At 44.5% G+C, this 19,202-nt stretch overlaps 1 protein-coding gene across 1 annotated transcript in view; it reads left to right on the forward strand.

Annotated features, from left to right (window-relative positions):
- RFX8 (regulatory factor X8) overlaps positions 1-19,202 on the forward strand; it is a 57,083-nt gene that overhangs the window by 23,386 nt on the left and 14,495 nt on the right. The window contains exons 5-8 of the mRNA XM_023618536.2: positions 11,245-11,308; positions 15,539-15,649; positions 16,248-16,325; positions 18,691-18,804. Coding sequence (XP_023474304.2) covers positions 11,245-11,308; positions 15,539-15,649; positions 16,248-16,325; positions 18,691-18,804 — 367 coding nt within the window. The remainder of the gene's footprint in view (positions 1-11,244; positions 11,309-15,538; positions 15,650-16,247; positions 16,326-18,690; positions 18,805-19,202) is intronic.

A 19,202-nucleotide genomic window follows, 5' to 3' on the forward strand; every position in this document is an offset into this window, starting at 1 on the left:
CAGGACTTTGAAGCTGCCACTGTGGACCGATGGGGTCGCCAACCCACAGTTGTGGAGCAAGGGTTACAGCCCCCTCTAAGTCTCTGTTGGGCTTCCCTTTCCTAGTCCTTTGGCCAAAGAGTGCACACTTTTCTGGGGATTTATGTCTAAGTCTGTTGACAGTTCCGGGTTACAGGTCTCTCCAGTGCCTGGTCCGGATATATATGGCAGATAAAGAGAAAACCCGAGGAACTCACCACATTGTCACTTCTCTAGTCCTGTCTTCCCTAGTCCGTCCACCTTCTTCTTCCCAAATTTCAGAGCCCTTTTATCCTGGTTTATTGGATAATTTCCAGGGTATTTATCTGCATTAGAGGGCAGGAGCAGGGAAAAGTGAGTCTACGCCATCTTGTTCTCTGTACGTAATGTGAGCTACCTCAGAAGCTTTTTGAAAGAAGATCATATTTACATTATAAATCCATGTTATCAGTGAGTGGGATGCTTAATTATATGTTTGTGCCTACTAAATTAAAATATGATGAGTTACGATGGTGGGGACTTTTGGTTGGGACAAGATGGCATAGACCCATTTCTTTCTGCTCCTTCCTGCTAAGCACAACTATAAACCCTGGAAATCATGCAAGAGGCAACCAAAAGAAAACTCTGAAAGTGGTAGGAAGAAAGCAAGCTGGTTGGGGACCCCAGGACTACACAGCCAGCACAGGGCAGGCCATCCTGCAAGCCCCCACCCACCCAGACCCAGTGTTCCCACCCCGTGAAACTAGCAAGAGAAGGCATCTTGGGCAGACTCCTTCTTCTTTGAGTTCTTTTAACAACATGAGACAAGGGGGAGCAACAGGGAGTCCCACCAAAAATAAACAGCCAGGGGAAACCCTCTCCTTCCTCGCTGGGTCTGAGACATCCCTTTTCCACCAAGAGATATTGCGGAGTGTGAGCTATTCTGTCAAGGGAGACCCAGCTACAGCAAGTGGCCTGGTCCAGGAAGCCTCTTTGTCCCCCACCCCACCCAGAGGCAGCTAGGGAGCACCAGCAGAGGGAACCCCTCCCCCAAGGAGAGAAATCCCCCACCCAGACGGGAATAGGCCTCTATTCCCCTCAGGCAGCACCAGCAGAGAGCCCCAGTGGCACCAGATAAACCAGGCAGACCAAAATAATATATCTGTACCCAGGGCAATGATTTACTACAGAGACTTAATAAAGATACATGTCAGATCATAAGGGAAAAAGAGGTAGAGTCTGGTAGAATCCATGTGCAGGCTTCCTCATGCTCTCACGAGAGGTCACACAGAGCACACTCCTCTGCAACAAGAATGCAGCAACGCATGAAGGATGCTTCGGCTCAGAGAAGCCCATTAGAGGCTCCACACCCAAAGTTTTTACTGGGTGCTGGTCACCTAAGAGTCTTCTTCCTAGCATGTGCCCAAACTATAGATTCCCAAAAAGAAAGCAGGTTATTCAGCATAAACTGTGTTATTTGCACAGTCTAGGCACGGTGAAGCACTCTTATCAGTTTGCTGTTGCCTGGGAACACTCGGGCACCAAGTCCCCAGACGCCAGCCAAGGGCCAGTCTCGCAAACGGGACTTTCTACAGATAGCAGGCTCAGTGCTGCTGTGTTCTCTCTTCTCTGCACAATGGCGTGACCCTGTGAATATACTAAAAACACATTGAATGGCACCCTTTAAATGGGTGAATTGTATGGTATGTGAATTATCTCTCAATGAAGCTGTTAAAAAAAAAATCCCAGCAAGTTTGTTTTGGAGACATAGACAAGTTTATTCTAAAAGTTTTATGGAAAGGCAGAGCCCTAAAATAGCTCAAACAACCTTGACAAAGAAGAACCAAGTGGGAGGAAACATTCTACCTGATATTAAGGCGCTCTGTGCAGCTACAGTAACCAGGACAGTGTGGTTTCGGTGGAGGCACAGACACATAGATCAATGGAATAGGGTGGAGAATCCAGAAATAGACCCACCCAAATATGCTCAACTGATTTTCACCAAGGTGCAAACGTCATTCAGTGGAACAGGACCAGCTTTCCACCAGTGGTGCTGGACCAACTAGACAGCCACGTGCAAAAAAATGAAGCTCACAATGGAACTTCACAACTCATACAAAAATTAACTCAAAATGGATCATAGATTTACATTTAAAACATAAATATATTAAACTTAAAAAAAAATAGGAGAAAATCTTTGGGACCGAGACCTAGGCAAAAAGTTCTGAGATTTGACACCAAAACCACGATCTATAAAAGGAAAAACTAGTAAGTTGCACCTCATCAAAATTAAAATTTTGCTCTGTCAAAGACCCTGTGAAGAAGATGGGAAGACAAGGTACAGATGGGAGAAAGTATCTGCGAGCCATATATCAAGAAAAGGACTAATGTCTACAACATATGAAGCACTCTCAAAACTCAACAGTAAAAAATCCAATTAGAAAATGGGCCAAAGGAATATATATAACCATCTCACTGAAGAGAATCTTCAGATGGTAAAACAGCTAAGCACATGAAAGGCTGTTCAGCATCATTAATCATTATGGAAGCGCAAATTAACGTCACAGTGAGATATAACTACACACCTATCAGATTGACTAAAATTAAAAATATGACAACACCAAATGCCAGTGAGGATGCAGAGAACCTGATCATCCATGCATTGTTGGTGGGAATGCAATATGGTCCAACCACTCGGGAAAATAGTTTGACAGTTTCTTATAAAACTAAACATAAAATTACCATCTAATCCAGCATGTGCACTGTTGGACACATCGCAGAGAAATGAAAATTCATGTTCACAAAAACCCGTATACAAATGTTCTCAGCAGCTTTCTTTGTAAAAGCCAAAAACAGGAATCAGCCCTGATGACCTTCATTGGGCAAATGGTTAAACAAACTATGGTACATCCACACCATCGAATACTACGCAGCAAGAAAGAGGAACAAACTCCTGAAACAACAGTTTGGCTGAATCTCCAGGGCATTACGCTGAGTGAAAAAACTACTATCTCAAAAGGTCCCAAATACGACTCCATTTAGAAAATATTTTGAAATGACAAAATTTGAAATGGAGGACAGATTAGTGGTTGCAAGGGGTTAGGAACCTGAGGGGTGGGGAGCAAGAGATGGATGTGGTTATAGAGGGACAGCACAAGGGATCCTTATGATAACGAAAACATTGTGTCTTGTCTGTGGTGGTGGATACATGAATCTCCACAGGTCATGAAATTGTATAGGACTAAATATATACACACAAAAATGAGTTTAAGTAAAACTTGGGAAAATTGAGCGGGATCAATGAATTGTATCAATGCCAATATCCAGGTTGTGACATTGTACTGTGGTTTTGCAAAATGTTGTCACTGGGGGAAATTGGGCAGAGTGTAAAGAGGAGCTCTCTGAATGATTTCTTACGATTGCATGTAAATCTACAACAACCTCAACAAAATTTTCAGTTACAAGTAATAAATCAAGCCTAATCCTACAATCCAGGTAGAAACATGAGGGTGGATCCCACGAAGTATCCTCCAGTCTTCCCCCGCCCGTTTCTCAGGGCCGTATCTCCAGAGGTCTAACTGTTTCTTCTGCTCACACCCATCCCCTCTTCTCACAGTCAGAGTTTGGTCTTCCCTTTATCTCAAAGCCCTCTCCTGCACTCCCATCTGGGAGGAGGTTGAAAGGGCAGCACAGGTGACCCTCCTCTGGAAACGCACCCATTCGTCCGTCCTCACCCAAACCGAGCGGCTCCCTAGCGGGCGGAGGCGGCACGGCGGGCGGGACCGGAGGGGCCGCGCAGCCGCACACCTGGCAGTCGGCGACCCGCGGGCCTCCCCTGCGCGTGCTCGGGGCGCATGCTCAGAGGTGGTTAAGAGCATCCTCTCTCTAGCGTTGAACACCCGGAGGGGACCCCCGCCCCCCCCCCACCCTCGGCAAACCACGGATGGCTAGTTTCGTGTTCCGCAAAGTGGAAGGCCCCAGGGAAGAAGGCATTTCCCTATTGTGCAGCAATTGAGGCTCAAGTTACACGTTTGCCTAAGGGAGGAATAGGAATTGAAGTTTTATTTTTGTTGTTGTTTGTTTCTTTTAAAAAGAGTATATCTTCTGACGAGCGTCTTAGAGTGGAACGCCCGCCTCTCCAACAGCAGTCCTCTGAGTCATGAAGCTGTGCATAGGCTGTTCAAGGGCATTTTGTTTGTCTTTTTTTCTCTGGACCTTGTGTTAAGGAAAAAAATGGAAAGACCCAAGGAGAGCATCAGCATAGAGAGATTTGGCCGGGAACCGGGGTTGGTGGCAAAGGGGTGGCTTCATGGGGCTTTGGGGGGCTTCGCTTCGTCCTCACCAGCACCACGCCCTGCAAAGAAGCATACGATCTAATTAAAATAGAGTCTCAAGCCCCTGTCTCCTCCCTGTTTCCTCCAGGTGGCCCTTCCTAAGCCCCATCGTGTAGAAATTCTGATGCCCGGGTCTCTGACACCATCCCTCCCACCCCTTTCCTCCATGCCCACAGAAGCAGCAGGAGAACGTGATCCCGAGCCAGGGACCACTGCACTGGCCACCCTCCTTAATTGGACACCTGAACAGTTGGCCCAGGAGCAGATCAGAGTCCTGCCTGTCACACCATTGTTTTCCCTGGGGTGGGCTGTGTGATGGTGAATCTCACTAAAAACTGCTGAGGCATGTCTGCCCCGAACCAAAGAGAGACCAGGTTTGGTTTTTAAAATAAATGAAAAGCTTGTGGCCATTTTTTTTCTTCGAAAAAGGCAAAAGCCTGTAAATATGTCGAGTGCACTGTATGAAAAGGACCCCTTCACAAAATCCAGACCCTTTCCCGCCCTGCTCCGCTCTCCGGGGTAACATAATTTTACAGGGCCTAGGCCTCCCCGGATTCCTGCCTTGTTTAGCTGGCAGCCAGATTGAGACTTGGACCTGAGTATAATTGCTGACCTAGAAACTCACTGAAGAATGAGGCCAAAGTATAAAATGCTTTATTATTGTCTGGGGAGAAGCAGGGAAAGGAGTGTGTGTGTGTGTGTGTGTGTGTGTGTTATTGTCACATCTACAGGAACAGCTCTGCTTAACTCACTTTTATTTTCCTCCTCTAAGACAAAATCCCTGGTTAATATGTTTCAGGGAAAACTTTTTGTCATTTTCCCAGTAGATGAATCCCCATTCTATGCAATGTAAATTCTGAAATAACTGTACACAGTCTCATGTTTCTCTCAGGATATATGGTAACTAACTGTCATCCCTCCCCCAGCACACACACCCTCTCTCAGCTTTTCCAACTTAGCTTATTAAAGACCTTTAAAAAGCTTCTGCAATTGTGCCTTCTACGTTCCCTGCCGTTGTTCTCCCGTTCCTTTGTTCTTTTGCCAGCTCATGAGCTCAGGGGGCTGCCTCAGGGCCCTGAGCCTGCTGAGTCCAGGGCCGTGGGTGCACAGCTGGCTGGTTGTGCTGACAAAGCAGAAAGGCAAAGGGCTCATCTTTGAGACCACACACCCTCGGAGAGAGCGAGTGCACAGGGAGCTGTCAGCCTGGCAGCTGTGGGCACCACAGACCTCCGAGTCAGAGCGAACACCTTCCGTGCCTTCCGAGGCTCTCCCCAGCCCCAAGAAGAGCTTCTCTTCCTTCTGCTTGTGCAGCTGTGGCACCCAGAGGGGCTGAGAGCAGGAGCGGAGCCTTCCTAGGGCCAGGCCCAGAGGGCCTCTCAGGTACTAATAAGGTGTCCACGTTGCAACCCGCTTTTGGCCCTGTCCACCCTATGGTTTTCAAGGCTGGTTAGAACTTGTTAATGTGAAGAAAAATATGCATTACCTGGTTGTTGTCTAGCCACTCAAAAAACAAACGTGTGGAGAATTGCACCCCAGACTTCACCCTTGCTTGGGAGAGGTTTGAAAAGCAGATAAGGCTCCTAAGCTCTCCCTCACACCTGCAACATTCTCATTTGTTCAGAGCATCCCTCACTTGCCCATCTGCAGCCCAGAGACGCCCACTACAATGCAGTGTGCTGCCCACCAGTGAAGCTTGACTTCCTGTTGCTGGGTTTTGCCTCAGAAAGGTGAATGTGAATGAGTTAGACTTTCAAGACTTCCAAGGGCGTCCCCCAGGTCATCATTTTACAATTAAGTTGTTCATAAAATCTAATGGGTCAGGATACAGTTAAGCGGTATAAATGCAACAGCCCCCAGTGCAGAAAATGACAAATTCACAACATTCAGCAAAGCAAGTTTAATAATACAGTTGTTTGGGGCCAGCCCTGTGGCCCAGTGGTTAAGTTCAGCACACTCCACCACTTTGGCGGCCATTCCCAGGCAGGGACCTACACCATTGTCCGCAGCCATGCTGTGGCAGCGACCCACATACAAAACAGAGGAATTCTGCGAATTCTGTTTCTCTTTTCCCATATGTAAAAGGGGGATGATAATGAATTCTTGTCTACCTACCTAATAGATTGTTGTGAGAATTCAGGTAACACAAGGAAAGCACTTAGCAAGTACTCAGTGTATTTCAATGATTAGTACTATTAGTATAATCAAAATTAGTTAAATAAAGCTTTTTGCACTCATAATGACATGTACTTATAAGAAACCATATATTTACTATTTTAAATTTAGATAGAAAAATATTCATTGAGTTAAGGGTATCTTTTAATCAAAACCTAAATAATTAATTCGTGTGCATTGAGTCAGCATTGAAATGAGATTCTTTAATGATCGGAAGACGAGGCGACTTCACTCTGCAGTCTGACACAGAGTGAGTATGGGACATGAGTCAGGTTTTCTTACATTTTTACCCTCCTACATTGTAATTGCTTCAAGTTGTTTCTCTGCTGTTAGAGTGATTTGAGAGGGCAAATTACAATGCCAAAATGATGTAAATGGAAGTCTGGATTAATGACAAATGATGTCAAAACCTGAGAATGTGAATGCAAATTGTAGTTAGACTAAAGGAAAGTTAAATGCCAAAGGCATATTAAGCTAACACTACATTTGAAAGGTTTTTATGGGGAAAAAAAAGAAAGATGAATTGTGTGTCATATGATCATGTCCCAGTCCTCTTTACTCTGGACCCTTTTTTAATCAAATTGATCATAAAAGCTAATTGAAGTAGAATGTGGTTCTCGTGCTGTGTCTACACTGTGCTGCACCAAGGGGACAATTTGCAGGGCCCCAGAAGAGGCCTTCCTCCGCTCTCCCTGCCTGAGACCCAGAAAGATCTCTAACCATCGCGTAAGCCCTGGAGAGCTCTGAGTCCACGTGTTAGCGAAGATTACAGGCTCTGGGAGCTGGAGAAGGTCTTGGGAGTCATCAAATTCCATCCCCTCCCTTTATAGGGGTGGAAAATTGAGGGCCTCAAGGCTCAAGTGACGTGCATAAGGCCACATGGCGAGGTAGTGGCCGAGCTAGACAAGGGTGCCTGTTCTGTTGTGCTGAGGGAATCCTCAGCCTTCCTTCTTCCCCAGGTTTTCCTGTCTCTGCTCTCTCTCCCTCCACTCCCAGCTGGTCTTTTCCAGCCCCTCCTGACCCCTTTCTCTTTCCTCCAGTGGTTAACCCCAACACCCTGGGCCCAGCCTGGCTTGGTCCCTGTGGAGCAGCTGCTGAGGGCACAGCTCACAAGGAACTCAAGTGACTCCACTGGGCTGACTCGCCTCAGGGTCACTCCTGTGCCATGGGCTTCAGCCTTTTGCTCTGTCATCTTGTTTGGTGCCATTAAAGCCCCTCAGGCCATATTTTAGCAATGACTGTGCTTTTGATCACAACCTAATAAATGCCCCAAAGGACTGAATCAGAAACACACATGGGAAATGACGCAGCGGCAGCGACCCCCAGAACACGAGGCCGTCCCGATGGCACCCTGAGGGCTGAACCTGTCACCACCAACACTCCTTTGGCCTCTTCAACCCCACCACCCCTGCTCTTGGGTGGTAGACCCCAGTGTGGAGAAGGGGTTGCCACTGGTGGAGAACCTGCCTACCACAGTCTCACATCCTAGCCCAGCCCAGCCTGGCCTGTGAGGTCAAGGCACAGCCAATGCCTGCAGTGTTCATTCGGCAGGAAATTGCTCTCCTTCCAATTTAGTTAAAGAAAGCCTCACAGGTGATTTTTTAAGATTGATAACCACATTTAAAGGCTGATGACCACATTTTTCTGTTTAAACTCCTTTTCTGTTAGCCCTATAGTCAGTGACCTTTTATTTCTGACATTTTCTTCTGTATTCTTTCATTCTAGGTTTTATTCATTGTTTGTTGTTTTTGTTGATATAATGTCCCAGAATCTGTGTGGCAATGGGTTGTTTATAAATTTTACCTGGAGAAACTCCATCATTGTCACACCTACCTGAGATATAATTGAGACATAACAAATAGAATTCCCAAAGTGTTTCAAAATTTTTTTAAAATAGATTTTATTTTTTAAAGCAGTTTTGGGTTCACAGCAAAATTGAGAGAAAGGTACAGAGTTCCTCTATGCCACTCACCCCGACATGTGCTCAGCCTACCCCGCTATTAGCATCTTGAATTAGAGTGGTACATTTGTTAAAATAAATGAACCTACATGGACACATCATTATCACCCAAAGTCCGTAGTTTACGTTAGGGTTCACTTTTGATTTTTTTTTACATTCTGTGCGTTTTGACAAATGTATAATGGCATGTATCCACTACCAAAGTATCCTACATAGTGGTTTCACTGCCCTAAACATCCTCTGCAAGTGCAACTATTTTAATAGCCACCAAAGAAGTAAGTGTATTGGCTTTCAGATAATAAGTAACAGACTTTGTTATTTTTAAAAATCTAGAATTCTGTTTGATCAGTTTTTTGTGTTAATGCTTTCAATACCTAAATTTATTATATGTAGTCATGTATATAACTCAATTTTTATTTTATTTAATTTTTTAATACTCTTTTTTGTGGTCATAATAGTTTACAACATTGTGAAATTTCAGTTGTACATTATTATTTGTCAGACACCACATAATTGTGCCCCTTCACCCTTTGTGCCCACTCCCCACCCCCGTCCCCCTGGTAACCACTAAACTGTTTTCTTTGTCTGTAAGTTTGTTTATGCTCCACAAATGAGTGAAATCATATGGCATTTGTCTTTCTCTGTCTGGCTTATTTCACTTAACATGATACCCTCAAAGTCCATCCATGTTGTTGCAAATGGGACGATTTTGTCCTTTTTTATGACTGAGTAGTATTCCATTGTATATATACCACATTTTCTTTATACAATCATCAGTTGGTGGGCAAAATTGCAAATGTTTTGCCTTGGCTCTTCCTTGCATCATCCGTCAGTCCATTGTCCTATGTGAAAGACATATATGTTCATATCTCCCCTCCAGCTTGAACAGATCCCGTGTCCTGGAACCCTCTTGCCACTGAGCAGTCCAAAGTACACTTCCTGTTTTGAAAAGAACTCTCACTGAAAGATGAAGAAGGTGGCTTTCCAGGGGGTTGGTATCCAGACCCTGAAACTATCTGCCCTATTTTGAAGTAGAGTATTACCGATATCCCCCTGCTATCCAAAAGAGGAGCGTTCTTATGAAAGCTTTTGTAAGCTGAAATGGTATAAAACAAAGCAATCACCATTAATTTATATGGGAAACATTTTTCTGTTCCCAGACCCAAAAAAATAATCCACCAAGTCATACCAAATAACGCATAAAACCTAAAATAACATGAAGCTATAGTAAAAGCAGGGATGATGTAATGAATGCACAGCCTGTAGAAAGTGGAGATGATGTCTGTACAGTGGAGTTTCACTTGCCGGAACCAGGAAGACAGCGAGCACACCGGAAGGCTGAGAGGGGGTGCTGGTGGTGATGTTGTGTTAGGCTGGGTCGTGGGAAGCCGGGATGGTGGGAAGTACAGAGGACTGGGATGTGGGAGACAGAGGAAGAGGGTCATCTGTCACCACCTCATCGCCGTCTGGATGCATCAGGGCAGGCAGGTCACTAACCTTTACACCTTCCTCCGTGTCTGCCTGCCTGATTGTTGAAGGTCGAGGTTTGTTGTCTTCTGTGGCTGATGTGGAAGGCTTCAAATACGACAGTGTGCTTGACTGCTTAGCCTCTTAAAACGGCTCTCTGCAAAACAAACGCTGAACGCTATTTTTGCTATTTGCCTTGTTTTGTAAAAGTGAAAACCCTCTTCGGATTTCTTTTGGTTAATGAAAACAGGTACTAATGTAGGTCTTCTGAAAAGTGAAGTGGCGTAAACTGAACTTTCGGATAGCAGGGGAAACCTGTAAGTGGAAACAAGGACCAGATGGGTATTAAGTATTCTGCCCAGTTTGCCAGGCCTTGGATTGGAGGATGGACTGACACGAACCTTCAGAAGTGGGCTACTGGGGCTTTGGAGAGGCTGGGAAGGGATGTAGGGTCTTCCTGTGGGAGATGAAAGCCATTGTCGTCCACCTCCCCTCCACCTCTCACCCCCTCCCAGGCCGTCCCTGCCTTGGAGACCGTTGCCTTGCTTCCAGAAGCAGAGCCCCAGTCTGCCACCGCCTTCTCTTTGTGTGTTTACGTAGAGTTGAAATGATCCTGTGTGAGGACCTGGGTTGACTTGGGGTGGACAGCAGCCCCAGATCTGAGGATGGTGGGGAAACCAGGAAGGAGATGCTGCCACCTCTGGCATCTGGAGAACACACATTCCCTGTGCAAGTTGGGGGTCTCTGGGCTCCCAGTTTCTCAAATGCCTGCGATTAATGGCAAAATATGCCATATCACATGGATGGAACTGAATCTGTTCTCCGTGGCATGTCAATGTCTCCAGTATAATATATGAATCCAGGAGGCCTGGTAAAACGGAACTCACATCTCTAGTGTTAATTCTCTGTTTCCTCGCTCTGTGAAGGTTCTCTGCTATATCCATCAACTCAGAGGATATCATCGTTTCTGAACTGATCATTTTAAAAGCCCAAATGAGAAAGTATAAGACTTCATTTCCATGATAATTTTCCCTTTCTCGCAGGAGCAAGTTCTACCCCTGATGACATCATATCCTTGCTTCTGAAGGGAATAAACCTTCAAAAATAAATACGTGGTTGTCCAAGTTACAGAAATGGATTTTTTTAAAAACTCCAAGCAGGTGATTGTCACCAGTTGTGGATAGAAATTTGGAGGAGGGTTTTGAAATAAAAGTTGTACCCCATACAAACAACCTCACTGCAAAAGAAACTTTGTTCTTGTGCTTAGAAACGGGGGGCTTACTAAAATTATTACTGTTGTCTGTTCTCTCACAGCGGAGACATCATTGCCTTTGAAAAATCTACTAATTTTAACAACATTATCCAAGAAGAAGGAGCAGTGAGTGCTGAATAAAATAGATTTACTATAATAGACTCTGAAATATTTGGTAATTGCTTAATTAGGTGCAACTGTTTCCCTGTGTGTAATGTTCTTATTGTATGTAGCCCTGAATCACGCACCCACTTGACCAGGATTGTTGAGTGTCAGTGACCGTGTGCCACGCGCTGTGTTGGCACAGATGAAGTTTCTTCCCTCAAGTAGCATATTGTTATCTGCACTTCAGCTGTTTAACTGTGTCTCTTTCGCTGTAGTTAAAAAGGATGTCTAGGTTGTTAGCAATAAATATAAGTGGAAGTATCTCTATATTACAGCTATAACGGTCTGAATTAAGACACCAGAACTATTAATAGCTAATCTATGGCATAGCGAGTTGAATTTTACTTAGGTAGGTTGAGACAACATGGTAGTACTTTGAAACTGTCTTGATGACAAGTGTCATTGAATGGACGACCTTTTAAAAACCTGTTTTGTGAGCAGCACTCTTGAGGGCTGATTGGGATGTGAAAAAAAGGAGAAACAAATGATAAAAAACCAAAACCATGCTCCCTACACTTGAATAGAATACAGTTTCATAGCTGGTGAGCTGAGACAGTCATGAAACGACTGATGTGCCGTTGAAGGAGTGGTCTGGGCACTCCAAAGTGGAGAGAGGGAGAGAGGCGTGGTGGGCCTTAGGGAACAGGGAAGGCTTCAGGGAAGAGGAAGCCTGTGTTCATTTCCTGTTGCTGCCGTAACAAATTAGCACAAAGTCAGCGGCTTGAAACAACACAAACTTATTCTCTTGCCGTTCTGGAGCTCACAAGCCCGACACGCTTCTCACCAGGCTAAGAATGAAGCGTTGGCAGGGCTGCATTCTTTCTGGAGGATTTGGGGAGAATCCCTTCCTTGCCTTTTCCAGCCTCCAGAGGCTTGTGGTCCCTTCCTCAGCCTTCAAAGCCAGCAAAGGCCACTCAAAAGCATGAGTCCTTCTCATGCTGCCATCTCTTTGGTTCTCTGCATTTGGGGAAGGTCCTCTGCTTTTAAGGACCCTTGTGATTAGATTGGGGCCACCTGGATGATCCAAGATACTCTCAGGGTCCTTAACCTTAATCACATCTGCAAGGTCCCTTTTGCCACATAAGGTTGTAGGGGTTAGGATGTGGACATCTTTGGGAGCCATTATTCTGCCTTCCACACTGCCCATGAGCTGGTCCTGGAGGGATCACCTCCTCTTCTAGGAGATATTCGTCTCAAGGGCGTAGCTTGCATACATTCTGAGAGCTGTGCAGGCAGTGAGGATCCAAAGGTGAGGATGTTGGGGAAGCAGTAGACACTGGGTGCGGTCCAGAGGGTGGACAGCTTGTCCATGCCGAGTTGAAGAATTTGGGTTTCACCCAAGAGACTGTAGGAAACACTGAGGCATCTTCAGAAGGAGAATGACAGGTTACATTTGCTTTCGGGGTGATACTTCTGGGAGCAGTGTCTTCAAGGATGAAGGAAGGACAAAAGGCATCCAAGAGAATTGATAGAGTAACTCAGGGCAGGCAGATGGTACCTGGAGGGGCAGACAATGACAGAAGGGGTCTCCCATCATATCTCCAGGGGCAGACACGTAGTTTATGTTCATTAAAGGCTGGAGGAATAAATGAATGATAATAATCCCAATGCCATTTCTTAGATGGATTGAACTCCCAAACTGCATTTAATATACCTGGAGCATCTAGATAGAATTTCTCACCTTTCTCTTTGTCATTTTGCGGAATTATTTCTCTGGAATGGGAACCCCTCCAGTTCTTTCTTGAACGCCTTCTCCTGCAGAGTTCAAACTTTACTGGTTCTGTACCGTATGTTCAGTTTAGATTTCCGACTGTTTATATTCTGAAGAAAAGATTTCAATTCATGATTTTTAAAGTATTTTTTTTTTCTGAAAGATCAATTCTTTTCACAGAAAGGGCCTTAAGGTTATTGACCTCAGGAATGCATGAATTTGCTTTTTATTATTATTTTTTGTAATAGCTTACATTTACATTCTTACAATACTACCTTTTCGGACAGCTTCTTGTGAACAGGTGAAACTGTAGTGTATCTGCCGTGTTGAAATGTAGAGGTTTCTGCAGAGTTAGACACAGAATAGTCTGCCTGGAGCTGCATTTCCCCACTTGCGTGTGCATAAGGCTCACTCGGGGAGCTGGTTAAAATGACTGATTTCTGGCCTCATGTGATTTACTAGGGCCCTAGGGATATGAATCTTAAGCACACCCAGGTTGTCTGATGTAGATGGTTTCAGGACCCAACCTGAGAAACACTGGCTTTGATCATCGCAGCTTCAGTGTCAGAACATTGATGAATACAGGAAGTCAGGGTGTGCTGTGGAGAAAACAGGTGCAGTTAGAACTTTGCGGTAAGGGGCGCTGGCCCAGAGCTGGAATTGAGGATTCCCCAATTCTTCTCTAACAGAAGCACTGATGGTCAGACCAGTTAACTCCATGGAATGTCCCCATTCTTCTTTTTTTTTTTAAGGTATGCTTCTTTTGGTGATGAAAATTGGCCCTGAGCTAACATCTGTTGCCAATCTTCCTCTTTTTATTTTTTTCTTGCCAAAGCCCCAGTATATAGTTGTATATCTTAGGTGTAAATCATTCTAGTTCTTCTGTGTGGGATGCCACCATAGCCTGGCTTGATGAGCAGTGCATAGGTCCCTGCCCAGGATCCAAACCAGCGAACCCCAGGCCGCCTAAGCAGAGCGTGTGAACTTAACCACTTGGTCACGGGGCTGGCCTCTCCATCCTTTTTGATGACCAAGCTGAGCATCACCCACGCCCACACACTAGGAGTACTGTCCCTCAGACAACTCTTAATGAAGCCAACTTTCTAAAGTGGTGGGAACCAAACAGCACCCAATGGAGGTGACACCCTTTGAGCTGTCACTTTTCTGTGCTAATACGTTATGTATTTATTTAGACATCTATACCCTTACCTCATTCCAAAAATATTAACAAGGGGAGTTTAACTTGGCATCTTCACAATATTAAGAGCATAGTATGCATTTTTCCAGGGAGAGCGTCACTTGCTTCCATCAGATTCTCAAAGGGGTTCAGGACCACAAAAGAGTAAAGCAGTACAGATTTCAGGACACTGAGAAGACTGTTGAGCATGATCCCTGAACTCCTCCGATCCTCACTGTGATATTGGTTGATAATGAGGGAACATGAGAGAAGGAGGAAGCCAGTGGTGCCTGTTCTGGAGTGTGTACAGCGCTGTGTGGGATGGTAACTGGTGCCACTCCCACCCCTGGGCTGCTCTGCCCTCAGGTGGCTTGTAGACAGGAGCATACTGCAAATCCAAATAAATGATCTAGTAAGCAAGATAGAAGTGAGTAGCTCACAGTACGTAAGAACTGAGAAAGCTAAGGCTGAAATACTGGCCCTGAACTGTGCTGTCACAGAGCGAGCCATTAGATTGGAGAGAGAATGAAGAGGAAACTCATGCAAGCTGCAATCCACGTGGCAGGCTTTGCTGCTCAATTTCTAACTCATAGGAATGATTTCATCCCACTCTATTGAAATGGAAATTATTCAAAAGAAGTCCCGGAAAATCCTGAAGAAATCATTTAAAATAAAATCGATGTCCTTTATTCAGCCCAGGAGCGAGCAGGCCTTACCTTGCTAAGAGGGGAGAGCCACATGGATGATACAAGGAAGGAGTGTTGAGTTTGCTTTGTCCTTAATGGAAATATTTTACCATTTCACAATTTGTTCTTCTAAAGGAAAGTCTGTGCCCCTCATTTTCCTTATTAGTTAGGCCCTGGGATTTCTGATAAAGTTAATCATTTTTGTAATACGGTCATAGATGCCCCAGACAAGACATGGTTTTCTTTCAAGGAGGGACAATTGTATGGACGAGAGTTGTAGAAATGTATTTGTGGCATTAAATTATTCCGAGATAATATTTTTATTGTGCGTTACTGTACAGCATTTGTAATATGTGGCCACAGGAGTGAAGCGTTGGGGTAATTCATTAAATCCTAACTTCCCCGATGACGGTAGTCATAGGCTAACAGAGGAAGATTAGTATCATTTGGAATGAAATAAGGGGGAAAGTTGCTGGAATCAATAAAGTGTCCAGAGGTGTGGATGAAAGGTCACATAGAACATTAACCTATAGTAGCAATGTGATTATTACGTGGTTTATATGCAAGAAAATGCATTTTATTAAAAAAATAATAATCCGTGTGTAAATGGTTTCTAGTGTGAAAATCATTCACCAATAAAGACAGACCCAGTCGGATTGCCTTTGTCTGAATTCAGGAGATGTCCACTCTGGGAGCAAGAACTGGCAAAAAAGTACTCCTACAGAACGGTAGGGTTGCGCGCATGGGGAGACTAATTTGTCATGTCTTTGAGGCCTGGAGCAGTAAATGTCTTATTTTACCTGTGATCATAGTTGTAGCAGATGGAGTAGTATTTGCCTTCTCCCAGACCTGTGAGGACCAACATTTCCTCCTGGCTTGGTGGTGGTCAGGAAATTCGTGTCTTCCCCCATGTCCTATAGAAAGGTTCCTCCTGGGACCACTTTGTCATCTTCTAGAGTGGGGGCCTCTCCAGGACAAAGAAGGCAACAGTTACGTGGATGTTCTAGAAACTGGGACTGGGGAATATGGAGGGGGAAAATTGGGGTTTAGGGGGGAAGATGTCAAAGATTGGTGACCTTTATAGAGAGTGGTACAGACCCTGGAAATATATGTTTTAACATCAAAATTGAAGCTACATCAGTTTCAGGCCAGTAAGGTATGCCTTATTCCACATAAATAAAAAGTGTGGTCCCAGGGAAGCGCTTAGCTACGGGCATATCGGAATTGTAACATGAGCAGTTTCTAAGGGCTTCAGAAATGTCTTTGAGGATGAGTTCATTCTGGAAGTGGCCTGCAAACTAAAACGATTTTCCTTATCCTTCCTAGATGGCCTTTCTTGCTGATGAATATTGCAACTATTGTCAAGACATTTTACAAAACGTGAGGAACCAAGAACTTGAGAGGGTAGGGTTTTGTCTATAAAAATACAAGCATTTATGATTCGTTGTTAACCACTTTACTTGAAAAGACCCCTCCAGGGATGTCTGGTGATAATTCATTGCCCTCAAATGCTTAGAAGGCAGCTGTTTGATAGTTAGTGTGTTCTTGAAGGTGATATTTTCATTCGGCTTAATCATTTGGAAATTTTCCAAGGTGCTAATCTAGATAACATTACACTTTAAATATAAACTCAGCTCTTCCTTTAGAATCTAATTCCAGCTGATTTTGAATAAATTATTGGTAATATTATTCACTCGGGAATTTTCAATAGTGCTGAAGGGCCATTTTATTGATAGATGCTAACTTCAAAAGGAGCAAGATTTTGAAGCAGGGTGATCCGACATCGATATTGTAATGAGTGGATTTTATTCTAGAACTGGCTGCGGAAAACGTGAATAAATATTTTGCCCATTTTGAATTTTATCTTTTGCAATAGAAAATGGAAATCCAGGGAAACAAATGCACACTTAAACAAAAGGCTTTCTGATGCTTCAGTGTTCTAAGCACTTCAGCTTTGGTTGGTGATATTCATTCAGCAGGAGCACGATTAGTACTTCCTCAGTAGAGAGCAGTACAGTGAGGGAGAGACCAGGATGTCTGCAGAATGGCCCTGGTCCTATTAATCCAATGTTGTAAATATCCACACACGTTGGATATATGATATAGTCCTTCCTTCCTTCATTCACTCATCAAATATTAACTTAATTCTTACCCTGTGACGAGCACCATTTCTGGAACTAGGAAGGTATTCTCCATAGGGCTTGAGAAGCGTAAAGTCTGGTACTGAAAGGAACAATATAAACCCAATCGATATGATACAATGTGGCAAGTTGTAGACTAGCGGAATGATTAAGACTGTTCTGGGTGCCAGGAAGAAGAGGAACAGAGACAGCTGGAGAGTGCTCCCAAGAGGAAGCCATGTTGCTGCTGCCTCTACTAGAAAAGCAGAGGTTCGACACACAAAATGGAGTAGGAAAGAGATTCCAAGGAGAATCAGTGATGCAGGCAATGGTCACAAGATATCCACAGGCATGACGTGACAAAAACATCACTATGGCTAGATTTTATCATCTCCACAGGAGAGAAGCTGGAGGGGAGGTAGGGAAGTAGGCTGGCCCTAGAAAGGGCCTCATATACCCTGCAAAGAATTCCAATTTATTGAGAAGACACTGGGTTGCAGTGGCATAAGATCACCATCTCGGAGCAGAGAGAGTGGTGAGGAGGTTTTGTCATAGTCAAGGTGAGAAATGATGAGGGTCAGATCTGGAGCAGTGACAATGACATCAAAGAGAAAAAAGGACAAATTAGAGAGATATTTCTGAAGCAGACCAACAGGGTTTGATGACTTTGGACATGGTGGTGATGGAGTTAGCAGAGATGAGCCCGTGGGTGATGTTCCATTCAGACCCACCAGCTTCAAAAGGCCAAGCTCAAAAGTTACCTAGCTGAGAGTAACAGGATTACTAAATCCTGCTCAGCCCACTGTTGTGTTTTCTGTTAAATGCTCATGAGTCTCTCTGGAGACGTCTTCTCTAGAATTCCTGCCCCCATCACAGGATTTCAAATCAGGGCCCATCACCAGGTAATTCAAGAGTTGGCCCTAACTCCCTTGACAGCCTGCACAGGGGACTAGCTCCCTGCCTGGAGTCATTGGCGGGTGCTGGTTTCAGAGCTGCGATGTCTCAGAACATTTGAGCACGCAGAAACCCCAAAAAGCAAGAATCCTATTAGCTGACTACTCTGATTGGCCACCTGGCTCCATAATGGAACCTGAAAAGTTCACCTGGGGAAAAATAGAGAAAAGGAAGGAAGCTGCCATTTTGTTCACATACAAACGTTGTCCACCTCTGAGGAACCACACTGGTCCCCTTCTGCTTGCACAATCCTTAGGTGAATTCTAACTTGATGTCAAGGAGGAAGCATCCTTGATTCCATAGTTACACCTCTTTCTGAGCTGAGAAATAATTGAGGAGGTCAATCAGTCGGTGAACACTTATTCTAAACTATGGTCTGTGCCCCTGTGGCCTGATTCCCACTCTATTCTAATCAGCAGGAGCCCCCTTGTGGTCAGAAATAGCCTTCCTTCCTCAAAAGTTCCTCATGAAAATTGGGTTCCATGTTATCCCATCCAACTGGAAGGCGCTCCCTGATGTGCTGCTGGGAAGACCACTTCTAAAATACAGCTTGGAAAAGCTGATAGGCCAAGCTTTACGTTAATTGGAATGAAATTCACCCCATTATCATTTGAGGCTGATTAAGTCTGTATGGGGGATTAGTCTCACCAGGCGCAAAATGAGTTTTCAGAGATATGTTCTATTCCTTACATCAGGTGGAGGACTTGCTTACTTCCTTCTGGAAATCTCTGCAGCAAGACACAGTCATGCTGATGTCATTGCCTGACATGTGCCAGCTCTTTAAATCCTACGACGTACAGCTGTACAAGGTAGGAAGACATCCGTTTGAGTTGCTGGCTTGCACCCTTTCCAGAAATTGATACCAAATCCAAATGCTGGGCTTACTGCAGCCCTCCCTCTCTGCCGTCTCCTCTGGCCCACGATCCTTTTTAATCTTTCCCTAAAACTTAGCTTTTCTTTTTGAATTCAGTGAGAGTCTGAGTGACCTCATCTAAAGAAAAAGCCAAAGCACGTGGCGAGCTAGGTTTCCAGTGACGGGTGAACCCGGAATTGAGTCAAAGTTCCTCCTCTGGTGATTTCAACAGAAGACTTTTTTAAATGAGTGATTGGAATAATTGCTTTGGAACATACATAATGCCAGGGCTTTTTGGTTTTGGAGTTTTTTTAATCTCTTGCTCTAGAGTGATTACTGTGGTTTGGGGGTCAG

The sequence above is a fragment of the Equus caballus genome, chromosome 15 (genome assembly GCF_041296265.1).
Source record: "Equus caballus isolate H_3958 breed thoroughbred chromosome 15, TB-T2T, whole genome shotgun sequence".
Taxonomy (NCBI): Eukaryota; Metazoa; Chordata; class Mammalia; order Perissodactyla; family Equidae; genus Equus; species Equus caballus.